The sequence below is a fragment of the Magnolia sinica genome, chromosome 1, assembly GCF_029962835.1.
Source record: "Magnolia sinica isolate HGM2019 chromosome 1, MsV1, whole genome shotgun sequence".
NCBI lineage: Eukaryota > Viridiplantae > Streptophyta > Magnoliopsida > Magnoliales > Magnoliaceae > Magnolia > Magnolia sinica.
The window spans coordinates 8,825,487-8,843,422 of NC_080573.1; the positions used below are offsets into that span (position 1 = coordinate 8,825,487).

The window sequence follows — 17,936 nt, forward strand, 5'->3', positions numbered from 1 at the left end:
TTAAACACATTGATGTAATCATTAAGATTCGACCCTTTTTTCATCTTCAAATTATAAAATTAATTTTTTTAGATATAGGCGATTCAACAATGATTTCGTCATGTACAAGTTATCTAACTTCTTCTAAAGTCATGCAATGGTCTTTCAATTGAGGATATTATAAAGCACATAATTTTCTAAACATAGTTGGACCGAGGTTTTCTCTCTTTCATCCAACTCTTATCACTCTTCATCGCTCATATACGTTGGACACTTCTCTAAACCAAGGAGTGCATGTTGCAGTCTTTGCCGAATTAGAATGCCTCTCATATTCACATTTCATAGTTTTAAGTTGTTTTTCCTAATGTCCCGGGCCCTCTTCGACGCGGCATCCAGCCTTTCTTCTGCCTGCGGCTAGAAACTCTGATACCACTTGTAATCGATTCATCAGATATCCAAGCCCCTTAACGTCGGTTTTCTCACATCTTCCATGAGGGGAATTCCGTGGCCGATGTGCTTGCCAACTGGCCAACAATGGCGCCCCTGACAGGATGTTTCTCTCCTCCTTAGACCTTCCCCGTCTCATTAAAGGGTCCATTGTTCTCTACAAAGCAGGGATGGGCCAGGTTAGACATTACAAGGCTAAGAAAGGCGTCCCCCCCCGATCTCTCTGCTTCCCCTCCACTTCCCTCGCTTGTCGCCTCTCAGCGATTACTTTGGTTCCCATTTTCCAGTTGTCCCACCGCTCTTATCCCTTTTGTGTCTACCCCCATCTTTCATATGCTTTCTGCTTTGGGCTTTTGTTACTTGGAACCGCCCGGGCTCTCAGTAGTTTTGTTTCTCTGCTCTGGGTATATGATAGGCGGGGCCCGATATATATTTTATTAATCGTAGCCCCGCCCGAATGGTTGTACATACGTCTTCATCAATACAACACTGGTGGCATGTGTCCACCTTTCTCTATAAAAAAAAATTTATTTTTCCTAATGAACTTCTCCATTTCATATTTCACATTTGATCCCTTTGATGACATGTTTCATATTCAAATTTGAAACCCAACATTAGTTTTGATACTATTTATTGGGAAATTGTAGAAGCAAAATTCAAATTCAAATTAAATAGGAGAGATTTAAATGCAAATGAGCATCACAGAGAACACACGAATTTATGTGCGAAAACTCTTACGGAAAAAAACCATGGCACAGAGGGACAACAAATCTACTATGAAATACGAATTACAAGATATGGATGGACTTACATATCCCAAAAACCCTCAAAATCCCTTTGCAAAACCCTAGCTCTACTCTAGAACGCCTTAGGAACATCTTAGCCTACCATAATCATGATTACACCTGCTTATATAGTGTTGCAATCGAATTAAGAAACAAAATATGTACTTCCGCAAAATGGCGTGTACCTGTTGATAGGACTTTGATAAAATCCACTGCCATTGAGATCTTTCAATGAGATTGAAGCCACCTTTGATGGGATCGAAAAATATCCCAAAAACTGTCCACCAAGCATAAGGTAAAAAAAAAAAAAAAAATTTCGATGTGATCAAGTAGTCTATCGATAGCATTTACAAACCCATATTTCAAATACATTGAAAACATCGGAGAACATGGGAAACCTACCGTAAACCCTTCACCCAGGCCAGATAAAGGTTCAGGCCAACATCAGGTTGTTTTACGATTCAACCGTGTCCTTGTGAGATTTAAAGGTTAAGTTCCTTCTTGGCATGCGTCCTTCGCCTGTCTCACTTCAGTTTTGGATTGAGCTGACTATTCGACCTTAGGGATTTTTTGAGGTCATCATGTGATGGGTAAATAGGATGGTGCGAATACATCAAATGGGTCCCACATCTGTCTAGTTCCACTGGAGCGTGCCCCATGAGAGAAATCTTTTACTTCGTAAACTTCATGGCAGTAAATCTCCTTGACCCTCACGGTTACGCATGTTGTTTCTTGCATTAGTTACATGAGATATGCATACATAGATGAATGTACAGCTGTATATACAGTTGTGTACACATCCTTACAGCTTTCACGTCTTCCACATGCAAGGGAATTCTCTACACCTACCCTCTATTGTCCATACACCAAATCATTCCACATGGAATAAAGATAATTTGATGAATGCTACTTGAATGCAGGTGGGATGCAGGAGCCATGGACCAGACGCCAGAGTTCATAAAAGTGTGTTTCCAAGCGCTTCTAGAAACTGTAGTGAAAATAGAAGGTTTGCTAACTCAACAAGAAAGATCCTACCGAATCCCATACTTGAAAGAAGTGGTATGACATATGCAGCTTCACATCTCTTTAAGTTCTCGTATGGACGGCCCACCAAACCAGCATGCCCTGTAATGCAGGGAGGACGTGATGAAGTCGATCACTGTCTTCTTCAGGGGATATAATTTACTCTAAATCCACAGAGTTCTTCGGAGTACTCCTCACAGAGTTTCCTCAGTTTCACGAAGGATAAAAGTAGAAATAATTTCTAATGACCCATCAAAATATCTCCACCTGAATGCATCCACATGTATGTCATGGCACATAGCCTGAAAATCAATGTGGTTATGCTCTTTAGGCATCTGAAACAGACCATGCCTATCATATGCTTAGGCCAAAACTGAAACTATACAGAAACAAGCAAACCCAACCCCAAACATGACAGGTGGGAAAACAAGCAAGAAGGACAGGAGGAAATTCATAACATTCGGATGCTTAGGTTCCCGGAATCAACACAAATTTTTTCTTCTTTTGCTGTCCCATCCATCCAAACCAATTCCCGTACACCTATATGACATGTAGATGGCCCCCACCACCAACTGTGGCCAACATTCCTTGATATCAAAACCATCCACCTGATGGTCACAACATGGATGACCAGTTGATGTAGAGCAGGTCAGGAACACTTTTATGGCAAAGATAGACTAGAGAAGGCCCAATTAGAGGTGGAAATAATCAAGACCAATAGAATCTTAAAACAGTCGTATCTCGCAAATCGGTTCATCATATCTACATTCAAAAGCCCATTTTATTTTAACTTTTGAACCTTTGAGTTGTAGGAGTCATGCCCAACATGAAAAAGGATTAGAAAAATTAGGAGAACAACGGCGTTAGGCCAAATTGAACACTTACTATTTTTGGCCAAAAACTATGAAGTCTAGTAGGAATCTTCTTCTTCTTCTTCTTTTTTTTCCAAAAGGAGGGGCCCTACCCCAATAACATTGATAATATGAACAGAGGATGTACAACCAAACTTTCAGGTGGGCTTGACAAAAACAACAGGCCTCACCTATTATATCGCCTAAACAACATCTACTAGAAAGGAAAAGAAAGAAGACACCAAACCAGCCACTCCAAGCTGCAAGAAGACACCCTACAGGGCCCTAGGGTGCCTTTTAATGGCCTCCAGTCCTGCTTTATCCAGCAGGATTAATCCCCTAATCTCAATCGGAAGGTCAGAGAGAACCTAGTAGAAGGAATATTGCTATGAGCAACTCCCAATTCGCGCCAAAGCATCAGCCGAGCTGTTTTCCTCCCTCGGGATGTGGCGAAAGGAGAGGGTCGCCTGAGTTTTCAGAAACTCAATTCTCTAAAGTCTATAGGAATCTTGATCACCTATAAATACTAATAAGTCATGGGGAGTTTGAGTCTAAAACTCCATCCTAGGTTTTCGCTTATTCTTTACAGATTTATAATTTCAATTTTATTATCAATCAATTTATTTTCAAATTTATTAGAAGTCATTTCTATTCTCTCTATCGTGAGTTCAAGGAAACTCTGTGAGAAATCTAGAGAGCTTTGTGGATTCAAAGTAGTTATCCATGAGGAAGAAGGTGATGGACCTCATCACGACATTCCCTGCATCACCGGTAGCTCAAAAGTCAAGGTGATTGATGACAAATTAACTGCCCGATTAGTGTGAGTTTTGGCTCTTGCAGTTGGTTCACCCGTGTTCATATCTTGTTGCTCAGCTTTCTATTAACTGATCATTTATAACCCACATATTGGACGGCTAACAGGTTTTGATAGAGCACGATGCTCCCATACCATAGTTACCATATGGGCCTGGTTTCCAATCCCTGATTGCATCTTAGATGATGATCTAAACCATTCACATTTTGGATTCTATGCTACAGAGGCCATTGGAAGAAATATTTGTGGTGGGTGATTGTATACACAGATGAACATGGAACATTGAAGAGTAACTTCTTAATATATGGTTCATGTTCACATGCATCCAAAATGCCAAGGTTAGGATCATCTATGAAGCATGATTGTAAGACCATAGAATCTATATGGTAGTAATGAGAAACGATTCATGTCCATCTAAGAATGCAATCCGGGGTTAGAAACCGGCCACTGTATTGTACCGTGGTGGAGCACCCTACTCTATCCCCAAGATCAACGTTCCTGATGAGCGCCCACAAGCTAGATATAATTCCTCAAGTTATAATGGTTACACCTATCTGAAGTGGTCTTCAATGGTTCGATTTGTTTGATTATCCCAGGTGAAAGAATTGGCAGGAGCCTACCTTGTTGAGGTCCAATGGTTCAATGGTGGATACATGCCCACATTAAAGGAGTATTTGCGCATTACACTGCTTTCCAGCGGCTATCCTGCACTCACCTTAATTTCTTTCATTGGTATGGGAGAAATAGCCACAAAGGAGGCCTTTAAGTGGGCCAGGAATGAACCAAAACTCATCAGGTCCTCCTCTTTCATTGGCCGAATTATGAATGACATACAATCAGGCAAGGTAGACACACTCTCTCTCCCTCAGGCACATGCACTCACGGCACACCAAGGTCTTCCGTTGTCTATGATATTATTAGAGTTGTGAATTTCAGTAAGCACCTATGACATTTCTCTTCCTTGGATATGTGAAGTTCGAGCAAGAGAGAGGACATGTCGCTTCAGCTGTGCAATGCTACATGAATGAGAATGGTGCATCAGAGCAGGAAGCTTGTGACAAGTTCGGTGAAATGCTTGCAATGGCTTGGAAAGACATCAACCAAGAATGCCTTAGGCCAACCCCGATCCCGATGCCTCTCATTGCACGAGTCATCAATCTGACACAGGTGATAGAATCCTTATATATGCATGAAGATGGATACACTGATTCTAGAGGGGAAACAAAAGTCAAAATCACTGCAGTACTCGTAAATTCCATCCCTGTCTAAGAAATGGATTATGTTGTTATCTTATATTTTCAGAGACGGTATCTTATCATGTATGAGTGAGAGAATGTGATGTGCATGGTATTGTGTGCTTAACTAATTAAAATAATCTCTCTCTATAGATATCTACATTTATGTGTCCTTCTCTAAAGTGTGTGTTGGGTTAATGGTGTGTTATTATGTACTCGGATATAGCATGTGTGACACACGTGGAGCGGGGAGGGGATAGAAAAAAGGTAGAGAGATTTGAAGGGAGAGAGAAATGGGAGGCCGGATCTACCACTCACAAGTGTGAGTTAAGCTTACCTTACAAACAATTTCATGTTATAGTTTGTATGTTGTTCATGGCATCCAATCCTTTCATCATGCGCGTCCAAATAGGCTTTCCTCTGTGGGGAAAATGTAAGAACTCTATAAGGTGGGCCGTGTTGATCAAGGGTCTAAATTATCCTAAGGGTAGGATAATGTGATTGGGTGCACCAGTGGGCCTCACTATGTGAGATACATCCAGAAATTCATATAGGAGTGGCATGCTAGAACTATAACATATAGTTTTAAAGTGCAACTGGGATTGCAATTCATGTGGAGTGTTTAGGGAGAGGAGTTTTGATAGGTTTCAATCTCCCTTGCCCTCACATGTATAAAACAGTGCTGGGTCCCTAATCCAACACCATCGACGAGAGCTACAGCCCCATCTCGTCTTCCCTAAAGGGTGTAAAGGAAATGAAGACTTCTGCATCCTAATATACAGCAATGGGTCTTCAGCAAGGTAAGCCATCTCCTCTTTCAGATCTCTGATACCAATTGGGAAAAATGATCTAAAAGATCTAAGGTGGGCCACGACAGAGGCGGAGTCATACCAACCCCTCGTCAATTCTGACAAGGGTATTTTTGTCAATATAGAAATAAGGGAAGCTCCTCCATGGAAGTCAACAAAACCTCTACATACTATTGCCCCTTTACAGTTAAGAAATTACCGGTCTGCCACCATATTTGGTTTGCCTTTTTAAGATTGAAACGGGGCCCACTTTTATTAATATTAGAGATCGACACCGTCTATCTATTTTCTTGCATACTTTTTGCTCATTGGCCCAAAATAAGGCTATTCTAATGATTATTGGACCATTGGAAATATGAACATTTGATTATATCTAAACCATCAGAAGAAAAAATATAGCTAGAATGGTCCACCTTATCATTATATCTGCATCATATTTTTTAATTTTTCAAAATGGTATGTGAGTGCGGATAGTTCATGCCACTATAGTCGGGATATAATGAGTTTGGTTAGACACTAACTCCACAAAATATGATGTGGCCCTAATTGCAGGGCCCACCTTTATGTGTGTATTCTATATCCTTGTTGTCCTTCTATTTCCACGGGTCATTATAGGACATGAAACAAAAAAATTAAGAAAAACCAAATCTTAAATGGACCATACTATATGAAAATAGTGAAGATTGGGCGCTTTACCATTAAAATTTTTAAAAGGAACAAATTAATATTTGTGGAGGTGTTACTTGTAATTCAATCCATGGATAAGGTCACATAATGCCAAAAGAAGGGAAAATTAATTATTAGATTATTCTTAAACCTTTGTGTGACAATAATGGTTAATCATCTTTGATTCTCATGATATGGTCCACCTCATTATTGGATCTTCCTAACTTTCTGGGAAGTGGTATAAAATGAGATAGAAAAATGGATCAACAACATAAATACAGAATATATATATGAAGTTGGTCGCCATGGTAAGGGCCACATTGGTTTTGAAATGCACATGCCTCATCTAATATAGAATATATACATCAAGTTGGTCGCCATAGTAAGGGCCACACTAGTTTTGAAATGTACATGCCTCATCTAATCTGTTGGACATTAGGTGTAAGGATTGTGCATGGTAACTCAATACTATATGCATACAATCATAAACTTTGACCGGCATACCATGATCTATGTATTTTATCCACTTCATCCATATATTTTAGTAGAAAATATTATGTATTGAGTAAAAAAAAAAAAAAAAGAAACAAATCGTAACATCAAGTGGACCACACTCATTGAAAAAGTGTGCAACGAATGTCTACCACACCCGAGTTAAATAGTATGTGCAACAGGTGGGGTCAAAAGCATGAAGTGGTCTGATGTGACCTTATTTTCGTCCAATTCAGCTAGAAATTGGTGTCCATCTTTGTTAGACCACGACATGCTTGATAGAGAAATATCGAGGTGGATGGGGTCGATTTGAGGAATTGAACCCAAGTTCAGATTAATCTAGGCTTGTTGGAGTACTGAAGTGAGATTAAGTGGTTTGATATGACTTAACCATCAAATGATTCGGCTTGAATTTGGTATCTATCTACATTGGACCATGACATGCTTTTCGAAGAAGTATGGGTGAGGATCGGGTTTGTTTGAGGGACCAAAACTAAGTTCACATTGATCGAGCTCAGGTAATGTGATCTAATATTCATCTGACTCAACTGGAAATTGGTGTCGAGCTTCATTAGACAAGTACAAGGTTTTTGATAAAATTCTGGCCTAGATGGATCCCTTTTGTGACGCCGGAACCGAGTTCACATTATTTTGGCTAGGTTCGGGTGAGGTATGTGACATCATCTTACATTACCTAATCTCCGTCCCATTTGGCTAGAAATTGTTACCAAGCTTAATCGGACTATTATAGGCTTGCCAGTAAAATCATAGACCAGATGGATCACTTTTACACCACGAAAACCAAGTTCACATTATTCAGGCTACTTTTGGGGGAAGTAGTGTGAAGTGGTCTGGCGTGGCCAAATTTTCATCCAATTCGACTGAAAATTGGTGTCAAAATTCATCGGACCAGGACAGGATTGCCAGCAAAAATTCAGCCCAAATGGGTCCCTTTTGCAACACTAGAATTGAGTTCACATTATTTGGGTGAAGTGGACTGATGTGACCTAATCTCTGTTTGATTCAGCTGAAAATTGGTGTCGATTTGAAGTGGAACCATTACAAGCTTGTTGGTAAAATTTCTGCCCAGATAAGACCATTTTGCGAGGCCAGATCCGAGTTTACAATATTTGGGCTAAGGCCGTGTTTGTTAACGCTGAATTTTTGCACTTAACGCCGAATGGGGAAATTTTTCCGTGTTTAGTCGTGTTTGTTAATGCGTTGTTAACATGGAACACGGAAAGCGCTAAGTGGTTTTTCACTGAATTCTTTCCATGATGGGAGTCTGGCTTAATGGTGAACGCAGAATGTGCTCTGTGATTTTTCATTAAACAAAAATTTTTTGTTTCTTAAAGTACTCCTTTCAAGTTACTACGGCAATTTTTTCTTTTAAATTGTTTGCGCAATACAAAATCAACCTTTAACCTATGAAATTTTTTTATGCCCCACCATGATTTATGTGTTTGATCGACACCGACCATCAGTTTTTTTAGATAATTTAAGGTGTGATCTAATAAAAGAAGCAAGTCTAATGATTAATTGGACCATAAGGTGGGGATCGAACGTCCACCGTTAAAAACTTCTTGAGAGCTGGAGAAGTTTCAAATCAAGCTGACATTTGTGTTTTCACTTCATCCACATCTACATGACCTAATGAATAGGTTGGATGGTAAAAAAACATCACAGTGGCCCTTAGAAAGGTTTCAACGATGGATGTCATTATCACTGTAGCATCCTTTGGTGTGGCTCACTCAAGCTGTGGACCTGCTTCATCTTTCATATCATATATTAAAATAATATACGAAAAATAATAAATGGCTTAGATAAAACACTTACATCATGGTGGGATGTTCACTCTCCAAGTATAGGGTTGTGATGTAGTAATAAACTCGGTAAGACCGAGGTCGAATCCACAGGGACTGAAACCTGTACGTTATCTGAAACCAAGTAGAACTAGAACTAGACTAAGATGTGATCTAAACCAAATAGAGTTTAAGGAATAATGTGGAATAATTATCTAAAACTTTAAGGAATTCAGAGGAAGGAAACTAGGGATTCAGAGGATCCACTTGTAGAGATCAGGGAGATCTTATGCCTGCTTCAAAAATCATGAAATTTAAACTGAACTTCTTCTGATATAATTTTAAAGAGATGAAAGGTATATGAATTAGAATGGATTCCATCACCACACCATGCCCAGGAGACAAAGTTAACAAAAGAATTAAACTAATTACCAACCAATCAACATGCCATGAAAGTTAGGAAGAGTACCGTCATCCGACCATGCCCATGAGACGATGGTGAACAATAGGGCTTCCTGACGTCATGAACATAAAAGGAGAAAGAAATACTCAAAGCCATTGCAAACCCATTGTAATTTCAGTCACAACAGACCATTAAAGACTAAGAAAAATATTCCTTTAATAATCAACTAAAATCACATTCAGTTTATGAATTTTAAATTACAGGCACAAAATATAATCTCCCATCTCGCTACAGGCTTCACCTCTTAGCCCTAGCTAAGAGGTTTAGCCACACATGAATGGCCTGAACCTAAAACAAATACAAAGGAAAAGAAAATGAAACAAAACGAAAAGAAAAGAAGAAAACACTTAGTCTTTTTCTCCCTCTCACGTTCCAGTAGCCCTTTCTCGTTCCAGCAGCCCTCCCTGCTCACGTTTCAGCTTCCAGCCAACCTCCGTCCGTTACAGCAGCAAAACCTCCTTCCGTTACAGCCGAAAAACCCCTTCAATCGTCCAAAATGAGAACTCCCCTCTTTCCTCTTTCTGTTTTCCCTTATATCCTGGTCCCCCCACGTCCAAAGCCTCTCTCTCTCTTATGCAGCCGTCTGCCTCCAAGCTTCACCATTTGCAGCAGACTCCTCGTGGGACTCTGCCCATCTTGCGTTAGCGAGATTGCTGGGACACAAGATCAGCATCGGTGGAGAGATCCGCCACGTCCATTAGATGCGCCTCGCAATTCTGATAGGAGATGGACGGTTTGGGGTTGGATCTGGTGTGGTCCACGGAATCAATCATGCTGCACATTTATGAACGCTGCAGAGCAATCTTCTTGTGGCCTTTGTAGCGGGATTTTATCAGTATGATATTACCCAAATTCAACATGGGTTTGACTGGTTTTCACTCCTCTACGTTATGAACGGGTTGGATTGTTAATCCGATCGTGATCGGGGTCACAGAACCAGCCTACAGCGGCCGGTTTTCTCGGACGCATGGCGTTTTATGCGTTAGCGATTGCAGCGAATGCCGTGGGGTCCATGTTCGGAGTCCAATGAGAAATCCACTTCGTCCATTAGTTCCCCCCCGAAAAATGAGTGGAACCTGATTGGTTTCGGAGCAGATTCGTGGTGGACCGTGAATCATTTCAATTCACCGTCAGTCTTCCGTTTAGACGGTCGAAAATTGACCCTCGCTGTTTCTGGAAATTCCGCCATCTAGGCGAGGATGATAGGGGGCATGGGCTTCTGATGGACGGTCCGGATCAGCTCATTGCATCACGGTGGTGGGCCACAAGACTCACCCGCAACCTCTGTTTCTTCCGCAGGAAAGACTTCGAATTGAAGAGGGAGAGCTCGGTCAAGAGACGGTTTGACCGAGCTCTGCGTTGCCGTGCACGGCCAGTGCACATGTACACCATGCACGCTCGTCTCATATGGGGTCCACGTATGAAGTTTGTGAGAAATCTGCACCGTCCATCTGGTTCTTCACATGATTTAAGGCATTGAGATCGAAGATGAGGTGTATCCAGAGATCAGGTGGGCCCCAGATCAGTAAATTGTGGGCTGATCTGTCCGTTGGGCCACTTCTACAGCGATCCAATGGATGAAATTTTACGTGTACGGTTCATTTATGGTCCTCAGGCCACGTATGGAGTTTCGAACTGATCAGATGGTGAAAACCCTATGATCTTGCATTCTGGACACTTTTCAGGCCACTTGAGCTTCAATTCCTCGATTTTCATGGATCCCTGGCGTGCAAATCTGTCGATCTTGGTCTCCTAGGGTCCGTCGCTTGCCTTGGTGACTTCAGACTGTTAAATCGTTCGTAAACACGCCCTGCAGCACAAACACGATTTAAATCGAGCCGTTAAACAGTATCATGTTTGAAAACCCAGGTAATAATAGGGTCTGATATGCAATATTTGACCCTCAACACAACCCCCAACCGGCATCTTGCTAGTCCCGAGCAAGGTATGCGAAAAATAAGTTGAGAATTACAGGAAAATTTCTACAAACTCAAGAGATTTATGAAAACAATTCAGATACTCGAATTCTAAGATTCATGAAGGTTGGCATTACTTTCTCCTGAAATCAAGCTCATGGTAAACTTCATAATCAAGCTCAAATATTAATTTATTAATTAGAACGATTCTAAATATTGAGTTCCATGGGTGTATCGTGTAATCTCGGCTTATCATTAAGGTTCACTTCTTAATTTCATGATATTATCGGTAAACACTAAGATAATTCATAATAACTCAGACTTTTCTCATGGATCATCTTTTCATTGATCGACCTTTGATATATATATATATTTTTTTCGTTAAAATACCGCCAAGGGGAGGAATCAAATCTTCACCTATAGGGAGCAAACCTATGATGAAGACCATTGCCCACCCCTTTCCGTCGACTACTTTGGGAGATCAAATCTTCACCTATAGGGAGCAAACCCATGGTGAAGATTATTCACCCAATCCTTTCAATTTTCTCAGGCCGGTTCTTTCATGCTTAGTGAGTACCAAGTAAATCCTTCAATATCAAACTGAGACCTTAATGTGTAAGCGAGATGTGACATGTAAAATTATGATTCAATTAATGTTTAAAACTTTTAATCATGGATTAATAGTTCAAACTCTGAATCCAAGAGTTATAAATTACCAACATCATGTATTTTGCAATTCCAAGTGTCCCAGATGGCCATCAAAATCACTTTGAATTCATACGAAATTCCAGAAAAATTTAAAATTTTCACAATTTTCGCTCAAGACCAAGAAAATGCTGATTAGGTCACCTAATCTCCCACCCCCAACCAAAAATCTACATTGTCCTCAATGTAAAAGAAATAAACATGCAATGCACATGGGATAACGGAAATATAGGAGGAGTGATGGAAAGATAGTACCTGGACGAAAGAATCAAGAGGCTTTCCAAAGATATCTACGTAAGAGCGGGTCAACACAAGAGAGAAACCAACAAAAATAAAATAAAATAAAGATAACAAAAATGAAATCCTACCTACACCACTTTCACAGGTACTCTCGATTGCATTTAGCATATGCAACAAGCCTTTAAACCCCTAGGTTGCCCCTAGTAGACGAGTTGTAGTCTCGTGAGGGTTTGCAGTAATGTTACCCACAAACATTGAACTAACTAACGAAATGAAATGAAGAGCTGGGTTGCCTCCCAGGAGCGCAAAGTTTACCGTCTTCAGCCAGACAAATAAAGCAACTACCCTAGTCCTATGAAAGCGATAAACCTACCTGTACCTCCATCAGACTAAGAGATCAATCCTGGTAAACAGGAGCAGTCAGGGGCATAGACATGTCCTCTGAATCAAATTTCTCAACAAATGGTTTCAATCGATGTCCATTGACTTTAAACTCCTTGCCATTGTCGGGATCTCTTATCTCGACGGCCCCATGAGGAAAAACAGTAACAACAATGTAAGGGCTGGTCCAACGAGATCGAAGCTTACCCGGAAAGAGATGTAATTGAGAATTGTACAAAAGGACCTTCTGACCAGGCGTGAATGATTTGCGCAAAATGTGTTGGTCATGAAATGCTTTCATCTTGTCCTTGTAAATTCTCGAATTATCGTACTCATCATTCCGGATTTCCTCAAGTTCATTCAATTGAAGTTTGCGTAGTGAGCCAGCGTTGTCCAGATTGAAATTAAGATTTTTGATCGCCCAGTACGCTTTATGTTCCAGCTCCACAAGCAAGTGACAAGCTTTCCCATAGACAAGTCTAAAGGGAGACATTCCAATAGGGGTTTTAAAGGCAGTACGATATGCCCACAAGGCATCGGTCAATCGGATTGACCAATCCTTACGATCAGGGTTAACCGCTTTCTCCAAAATGTGTTTAATTTTCCTATTAGAAATCTCAGCTTGCCCACTTGTCTGCGGGTGGTACGGGGTGCTCACCTTATGAGAGATACCGTATTTCTTCATTAAGCTCTCGAATGGTCTATTACAAAAGTGTGAGCCCCCATCACTAATGATGGCTCGAGGCGTTCCGAATCGAGAAAGGATATTTTCTTTTAGAAATTTAATGACCATGCGATAGTCATTAGTTCGACACGGAATTGCTTCGACCCATTTAGTGACATAATCCACGGCGAGCAAAATATACAGATTTCCAAATGATTGAGGGAATGGTCCCATGAAATCGATGCCCCAGCAATCAAATGCTTCAATGATAAGGATGGGATTCAAAGGCATCATATTTCAACGGGACAATGCTCCCAATTTCTGACAACGCTCACAAGCTTTGCAAAACTCATGAGTGTCCCTAAACATAGTGGGCCAGTAAAAGCCACACTGCAGAATCTTGGCCGTGGTCTTTTTAGCAGAAAAGTGACCACCACAGGCCTGTGAGTGACAGAAGGAGATGACGCTCTGATGCTCATCGTCTGGTACACATCTCCTTAGGATTTGGTCTGGGCAATATTTAAATAAATAAGGATCATCCCAGAAAAAGTTGCGCAGCTCGGTGAAGAATTTTTTCTTATCTTGCGCAGTCCACTGTGTCGGTATGGAACCTGTGGCAAGATAATTAACAATATCAGCGAACCAAGGAGAATGGGAGACTCTGAACAGTTGTTCATCAGGGAACATATCATTGATATGGGTCGCCTCAAGAGAATCAGAGGTATTAAGGCGAGAAAGGTGATCGGCCACTACGTTCTCTACTCCCTTTTTATCTTTAATTTCCAAATCAAATTCTTGGAGTAGAAGGATCCATCGTATCAGGCGAGGCTTAGAATCATTCTTAGAAAGAAGATACTTAAGTGCCGCATGATCTGTGTAGATAATGATCTTGGATCCGATTAGGTAGGACCTAAATTTATCCAAAGCAAACACTACGGCTAGGAGTTCCTTTTCCGTAGTCGAGTAGTTCACTTGGGCAGAATTTAAAGTTCTACTTGCGTAATGAATGACGTAGGGCCTCTTATCTTTTCTCTGGACTAGAACTGCCCCAAGAGCATAATCAGAAGCGTCGCACATAAGCTCAAAAGGAAGGCTCCAGTCGGGTGGCTGCATGATAGGTGCAGTGATTAATGTGCCCTTAAGCTTGGTGAAAGCTTCCTGGCATTGCTCAGTCCACTCGTACAGAGCATCCTTTTGAAGAAGATTACATAAAGGACGAGAGAGGAGACTAAAGTCCTTTATGAATCGCCTGTAAAATCTTGCGTGTCCTAAGAAGGATCGCACGTCTCTGATGTTCTTGGGTGGAGGTAGGTTAGAGATAAGATCGATTTTTACCTTATCTACCTCGATTCCTTTGGACGAGATGATATGCCCAAGGACAATTCCCTTCTGAACCATGAAATGGCACTTCTCCCAATTAAGTACCAAGTTCTTTTCTTCACATCTTTTCAGCACACATTTAAGGCTTTCCAAGCACTTGCTGAAAGATGGACCGTAAACAGAGAAATCATCCATGAAGACCTCTAGATATTGCCCCACCATATCAGAAAAGATACTCAGCATACATCGCTGAAAGGTGGCAGGGGCATTACATAGTCCGAATGGCATCCTTCGGTAGGCAAAGGTGCCGTAGGGACATGTAAATGTGGTCTTTTCCTGGTCTTTAGGGGCTATCTCTATCTGGTTGTAGCCCGAATACCCGTCAAGGAAACTGTAATAGGAATGACCAGCTAACCTTTCTAGGATCTGATCAATGAATGGTAAAGGAAAGTGGTCTTTTCTCGTGACGGTATTCAACTTTCTGTAGTCAATGCACATTCTCCAACCAGTAGTGACTCTAGTTGGCACGAGTTCATTATTAGCATTGGCTACGATGGTGATTCCGGACTTCTTAGGGACCACTTGAGTTGGACTCACCCATTCACTATCAGATATAGGATATATGATACCCACGTCCAATAGCTTAAGAACCTCGGCCTTAACCACTTCCTTCATGTTTGGATTTAGTCGACGTTGTGGTTGCCGAGCGGTTTTTGCATTATCCTCAAGATATATACGGTGAGTACAAATCGAGGGATCGATTCCCTTGAGGTCCGCTATCGTCCATCTCAGGGCTCCTTTATGCTCAATGAGAGTAGTTATGAGCATACTCTCCTGTTCTTTCTCTAGGTGGGCAGAGATCACCACCGGGTATGTCTCATCTTGACCTAAATAGGTATATTTCAAATCAGAGGGCAAAGGTTTTAGGTCAAGCTTTGGCGGCTTGAGGTTAGACGGTAGAGGCACTACATCGGTTTGTGGTAATTCTTCAAATTGTGGCCTCCACCGGTTAACTTCAAGTACCGGTGCAGTATCAAGCAAGGCGCACGTCTCCCTAAGCATGTCATCATCAAAATCATGGGAGTGGGCCAGGCATGTCTCTAAATGGTCGGAGGATAAGGTCAGAGGTGTCGTATCTTCCACGAAAGAGTCAATCATGTTAATGTCGTGGAAATCGTCATCATCCTCTGAGTTGCTGCCGTTATTGAAAAAAATGTTTGACTCCAATGTCAAATTTTCAAAAGACATAGTCATGACACCATTCCTGCAATTGATAATTGCATTTGACGTGGCAAGGAATGGGCGACCAAGAATGACAGGAATCTGAGTGCTCATGTTATTGATGGGTTCGGTGTCCAGGATGATAAAATCTACGGGGTAGTAAAATCTATCGACCTGGACTAACACATCCTCAATTATCCCTCTTGGTACACGAACAGAGCGATCAGCAAGTTGTAGTGTGGTCAGGGTGGGTTTTATCTCACCCAAATCTAACTGTTTGTATACCGAGTAGGGAATCAGATTTACGCTCGCTCCTAAGTCAAGAAGTGCGTGATCAATTCGATGGTTCCCGATTACACATGATATGGTTGGGCTACCGGGATCCTTGAATTTCTGCGGCACGTCTTGCTTCAGGATGACACTCACTTTCTCAGTCAAGAAGATTTTCTTTTGAATAATTTTCCGTCTTTTGGTCGTGCATAAGTATTTCAGAAATTTGGCATATGAAGGAATCTGTTTCACGACATCAAGTAGAGGAATGTTGACTTTCACTTGTTTCAACACCTCTAGGATATCCAGAGAGTTAGAGAGAGGTTTTGGTGAAACCAACCGTTGGGGGAATGGAGCAACTGGCTTCTCCAGAAGTTCCGGTTCTAATTTTTGTGGGACATCACTAGATCCATCATTGTTGTCCTCTTCTGGTTCATGAGGCTTTTCAGGCCTAACCGGAAGCGTTTTATCAATGATCTTTCCACTCCTGAGAGTGGTGATGGATTTAGCATGCCCCATCTGATTTGAAGAGCTGGGATCATTAATCTCGTACTGCGGTTTATGATTGGGGAGAGGTTGTGCAGGAAGCATCCCCTTTTCTATAACCGTCATACGAGAATCTATCTTTTGCATAAAATCTGTAATTCCTTGCATTGCCTGAGCCAGCTCTTGTATGGAATTTTGAACCGGTTCCTCTTGAGGTTTTACTTGATTTGGATTTTGATTGAAGAAACCTGGAGGAGTAGCCGTTTGTCCATTCCTCCAACTAAAGTTTGGATGATTTTTCTAACCAGGATTGTATGTATTGGAGTTAGGTCCAGTAAAAGGTCTTTGGTAGTTGTTTACGGCATTAGCTTGTTCATTCAACACTCCTCGAAAGGCGGGTATTGTAGGACAATTTTCAGTTGTATGAATGTTGCAATCACAGATACCGCAAACAATTTCATTAACATTATCCTTCTTTCCTTCCATGGCCTCAACTTTCCTTATGAGCGTAGTCACTTTACACTTGAGATCATCCTCTTCTTTTAAGAGATATAATCCACCTTTCTCCTTTAATTGAGTCGGCCTAGACGTGGTGTTCGTCATTGGGTAATAGTCCCATGATTGTGTTTTTTCAGCAAGACTATCGAGGTAATCCCATACCTCGTCAACATCTTTATTAATGAACTCTCCATTACACATTGTCTCGACCATTTGGCGCATGGAAGATGTCACTCCATCATAAAAAAAATTTGTAATGCGCCACATTTCAAATCCGTGTTGTGGGCATGAACTGACCAAATCTTTGAACCTTTCCCAACATTGGAAGAATGTTTCATCTTCCTTTTAGGCAAAGTTCATGATCGCTTTTCTGAGGGTAATCGTTTTATGATGTGAGAAGAATTTTTTTATGAATTCCCTCTGCATGTCGTTCCATGTGCCAATGGATCTAGGACGCAGTGAATGTAACCATGTCTTAGCTTTCTCTTTTAAGGAAAAAGGAAAGAGTTTCAGCCTAATTGTATCCTCAGATACATTAGGAAAACATAATGTAGATATAATCTCATCGAACTCTTTCAAATGTAAATATGGACTTTCTGATTCAAGTCCATGGAATTTGGGAAGGAGTTGGATGACTCCTGGCTTGATGTCCATTTGTCCTGTGTTTTCAGGAAAAATCATGCATGAGGGCGTACTCACTCCCACCGGTTGTAGATAATCTCATAAAGTACGAGGCGGGGGTGCCTGATGCACCTCATTCTCATCTTGGGTATCCTCCACCCTGGGTGGAGGTAGAGGAGGTTGGTCTTCAGCCATAACTTCAATTAACTCAGGGGATTTCGAGTGGTGTCTAGTCCTGCGATAGATAG

At 41.2% G+C, this 17,936-nt stretch overlaps 1 protein-coding gene and 1 non-coding gene across 3 annotated transcripts in view; both read left to right on the top strand.

Moving 5' to 3' along the window:
* LOC131238839 (probable terpene synthase 2) overlaps window positions 1-17,936 on the top strand; it is an 85,748-nt gene that overhangs the window by 37,407 nt on the left and 30,405 nt on the right. Inside the window, exons 5-7 of one of the 2 annotated variants that reach the window (XM_058236438.1) lie at window positions 2,132-2,270; window positions 4,496-4,744; window positions 4,875-5,288. In XM_058236438.1, the coding sequence (XP_058092421.1) occupies window positions 2,132-2,270; window positions 4,496-4,744; window positions 4,875-5,168 (682 nt within the window). In that variant the 3' untranslated portion in view covers window positions 5,169-5,288. Of the gene's footprint in view, window positions 1-2,131; window positions 2,271-4,495; window positions 4,745-4,874; window positions 5,289-17,936 lie in introns of those variants that run through there. The other variant, XM_058236442.1, reaches the window with a different exon arrangement.
* LOC131222068 (small nucleolar RNA R71) lies at window positions 17,339-17,445 on the top strand. Its single transcript, XR_009159780.1, has one exon. It is a non-coding gene; the product is annotated as a small nucleolar RNA R71 (small nucleolar RNA).